We start from the raw sequence: 4,445 nt of genomic DNA, 5'->3' as shown, positions 1-4,445 counted from the left end.
TGATGTTCAATGGAGGGTTTGGAACCCTCCTCCAAAATAATATTGTGCATGCAAAAGGTGGGGCTTATCCCCCGGATATCCGCCAAAGTCCATCCAATTGCTCTTTTCCTCCTTTGTAGCACCTCCAATGTGGAATCTACTTGCATGTTTGTCAAAGAAGAGGAAATGATAACTGGTAGAGTAGAAGAAGGGCCCAGGAATTCATACCTGAGATGCGGAGGCAGTGGATTTAACTCCAAAGTAGAAGGCTCCTCGATTGAGGTCTTTGTTGGAGGAGTCTTCCGATTTTCAAGATCCAAAGATAGCTTTTGGGGCTCATAAGTGTACGACCCCATGCCTTGTAATGCATTCACACACTCCACATAGCTTCCATTCTCCTCATCATCCTCAAGATTGAGCAAGACGACTTCCAAATTGTCCTCAACATTCATTGTGGCACTAGTATCATCAACAATCATGTCAGTCACCAAATCCACGAACGAGCAAACTTCATTACTATTTGGTTGCCTTATTGATTTGCACCCATAGAAGACCACCTTTTTGTCCTACACCCGAAAAGTGAACTCACCGGCTTCCACATCAACAAGAGTCTTCCCCGTAGCAAGGAAAGGTCTATCCATGATTATAGGCATCTCATAGTATACTTCACAATCAAGGATCACAAAATCTACTAGGAGGATGAACTTGTCAACTCGAACCAATACATCATCAATAATACACAAAGGCCTCTTCATTGTTCGATCCGCCATTTGCAACCTCATGGATGTGGGTCTTGGTTGCCCAATTTCCAAAGTTTTGAACACCGAATAGGGTATCAATTTGATACTTGCCCCGAGATCACATAATGCATTGGAAAAATTGGCGCTCCAAACAGTGCAAGGGATTGTTAAAGTGCCCGGATCTTCCAACTTAGGAGCCATTGAGTGCACAATAGCACTCACTTGATGAGTCATCTTGATGGTCTCATAATTCATCGATCTTTTCTTTGTTACCAAGTCCTTCATGAACTTGGCATATCCCCGCATTTATTCCAAGGCTTCAACCAACGGCACATTAATAGACAAACTCTTCATCATATCAATAAACTTTTTAAATTGGTTCTCACTGTTTTGCTTTTCAAGCCTTTGAGGGTATGGAGGAGGAGTCCTTGGCATTGGTGCCTTGACCTTTTGCACTACCGGTTCCGGCATGTCAATCATGTGTTCACTTGATGGGTTCACTTCTTCTTGCATCTCTTCACACTCTCATCAATATCAATTCTCACTTCTTTATTAGTTTGAACCACATTGCCTGGAGTTTTATCTTCGTGAACCACAACATCATCATCCATAATTCTTCTTTGATTTGAGGTGGTTGCATCTCCACCTTTTTCACTTCTAGTAGTCACAACCATAGCATGTCCCGTATTATTCCCACCCTTCGGGTTTACCACCATATCACTAGGTAATGTCCCCTTAGGACGAGTGTTCAAATCTTGTGAGATTTATCCTAATTGAACCTCCAAATTCCGACTAGAAGTGTTGTGCGAGGCTAATTAAGCATCGGAGTCGGCATTCTTCTCTATCATCTGTTTAAACATGTTTTCAATTCTACCCATCTCATTAGATGAAGAGATCGGGCCTTGAGAAGGATAGGGAGGTGGATTTCTTGGTTGTTGGAACATCGAGGGCCTTTGAAAACCCAACCCCCAGTTGTTGTTGTCGTTCCATCCTCTTTGGTTATTTCCTCCCCAATTGCTTTGGTTGTTGCCACCCTAATTGCTTTGATTATTCCAATTGCCTTGATTTCCTTGGTTGTTCCAATTGCCTTGATTAGGATTGCCACCACCCCAATTGCCTTGATGCTTTTGGTTGTTCCAATTACCTTGGTTTCCTTGTGACCTCCATTGTTGTTGATTTTGTCCTTGAGCATTGTTTCTTTGACCTTGATAATTGTTAACATATTGAACTTCTTCTTCTTTAGCATTGAATGGATTACCTTGATCATAACCACTATCATCTTGTATGAATTGCTCCGGACGGTTTTGCATTTGTTGACCTTGTTGACGTCTCTTGTTTACCATCATATTCACACCTTCCATCGCATTCACTTGTCTCGGCCCTTGAACTTGTTGAATCTGAGCTTTGGCTAATTGGTTCATGGCAGTTGTCAACTCGACAATAGATTGCCCATGATCATGTAGTTTTTTGTGTAGGTGAATGACATTTGGGTCACCTTGAGGAACATTGGCTCTACTTTGCCAAACCGAGGAGGTATCCACCATCGCATCAAGAATTTCACAAGTTTCGGCGTAAGGAGTGTTCATGAAGTTCCCCTCGGCGAGTTGGTTAACCACACATTGATTTGTTATGTTGATCCCCCTGTAGAAGGTTTATTGGATCAAGGCCTTAGTCATATCATTGTTCGGGCACTCTTTAACCATGGTACGATATCTTTCCCAAATCTCATGCAATGGCTCATTAGGTTCTTGCTTGAATGCAAGAATCTCATACCATAGAACTGCCATATGTCCCGGAGAAAAAAATTTTGCAATGAATTTTTCCTCCAACTCATTCCATGTACGAATGGTATGGTTGGGCAATCTCTCTAACCAGTCTAATGCCTTTCCCCATAGATAAAAGGGAAATAGCCTCAACCGCAATGCATCCTCGGAGAAATTTGTTTGCTTGCTCCCCCAACAAATATCGATGAAACCTTTAAGATGCTTGTAAGCATTCTAACTCGGAGCCGCGGTGAAGAAACTCCGTTGCTCAAGTAGTGTAAGCATCACGTTGGTGATTTGAAAGTTGCCCACCCTAATGCAGGGCGGAACTATAGCACTTGCAAAACCCTCGTTCGGTAATTGTTGGTAGGCTGCCGCTCTTGGTGGAGGTGGGGGAGGAGAGGGAACATTATCTTGAGGTGGGTGTCCTCGTCTATTTCCTTGAGGTTCAAGAGGAACCTCATCAACTTGTTCATCATCTACATCTTTCCCCAATGGAAAATTCCCAATGGGCTCGTTGTTGAGAGCCATTTTCGTACATAAAAGCAATTCAAAAACAAAATTAGTAACTTGAAAGGAAAAGAAGACAAATCACATAATATTTTTAGATATATAGCTAAATCTATTTAACTCCCCGGCAACATCGCCAAAAATTGATATCGCCCAAACTCACACCACAAGTATAGGTAGTGAGGCAGTAGAAGCAATAATAAAATCCAACGCGAGTCGGGGTCGAATCCTCAGGGAGTTAGAAATGGGATTAGGTATAAACCTAGTGCAATTGTATAATGTGCCTCAAATTGCACTTCCACATTCTTGTTTGTTGTTTCTATTTCTATTTTCAGCTATTGATTGCAAATAATAAACTAAAAGCAATGTTTTTGGTTTTGGTTGTTTTTCAAATGATAAAGGATCTAGAATTGTGACTTCCACCTAGGTGGTTACCTAACCGGTTGTAAACTCTAGGTCAAGTTCGATTTATCGAGGTTGTAATATAGCAATCACACACAATTACCGACTCTATACCTCTTGGTAGTTTGAGTGAGTTTTTCTAATTTAGCTTTCTCAAGTCCAAATAGGTATTGCACAAATCAAGTGATATATGCTCAAGTCGGGTCTTACTATCTCTACATTTCACCCTTTAATTGGGGTTATCGATTTCTTGAGTTCACCCTAATTTCTTGTTAGCCAAGTTTTCCTAGACTTAATCTCTCTTTCTCAAGTAGAGATTAAGTCAAAAAGGCATGAATCAATTTTTGCAACCATTACTTCTTGAATACAAGAATGAAAAAGGCTAAATATCACTAATCCAATCACAAATAAGCCCTAAATCAAACACATATTAAGTACCCACACTAGAGTTGAGCCACAACCCTAGCTAGAAATTTTAGCTACTCATTAAAAATGAAGAAATACAAGAAGAAATTAAGATAGAATGCATAATAATTGATTAAGGAAAGAAAATATAAGGTTTAGAAGTTAATCTGGTACAACATTACTCAAAACAGCAAAGAAAACGGCTCAGGTGCTCTCTCAAAACTAAAACTTAACCTAAAAATGACAAAAAGTCCTATTTATACTAAGCTAAAAATATCTGACAAAAATGCTCCTACGAAGGTTGTGCGGACGCATAATTCTGGTGCGGTCCGCACAATGAGCTTCTGCAGCCGCACAATTATAGTGCGGTCCGCATTTTCTGGAACTTGGGCTTGGCATTTTGGGGCTTCTGTTGTCCACATAAAAATGAGTGCGGCCGCACTTATGATTGTGCGACTGCACTAAACTGATGCGGTCCACACTCCTTGATTTTGGACTTGAACACAACTCTCTGATTCTTCACCTCTGCGGAATGCATAATAATGAGTGCAGTCGCAATTGACATCCTGTGGCCGCACAATTTCGATGCGGTCCGCATTCCTCCAGCTAGCCCAAAGGCCCTCTCTGAATCTCTTTTCGCGGCCGC

At 41.2% G+C, this 4,445-nt stretch overlaps 1 protein-coding gene across 1 annotated transcript; it reads right to left on the bottom strand.

Annotated features, from left to right (window-relative positions):
• Positions 1 to 545: 545 nt before the first annotated feature.
• LOC138872800 (uncharacterized) lies at positions 546 to 1,025 on the bottom strand. The gene has a single exon (XM_070151217.1). The coding sequence runs from the start codon at positions 1,023 to 1,025 to the stop codon at positions 546 to 548; it is 480 nt and encodes a 159-aa protein (XP_070007318.1).
• Between the last annotated feature and the right edge of the window lie 3,420 nt (positions 1,026 to 4,445).

The sequence above is a fragment of the Nicotiana sylvestris genome, chromosome 7 (assembly GCF_000393655.2).
Source record: "Nicotiana sylvestris chromosome 7, ASM39365v2, whole genome shotgun sequence".
NCBI classification, from domain to species: domain Eukaryota; kingdom Viridiplantae; phylum Streptophyta; class Magnoliopsida; order Solanales; family Solanaceae; genus Nicotiana; species Nicotiana sylvestris.
This window is presented reverse-complemented; position numbering and strand designations above follow the sequence as displayed.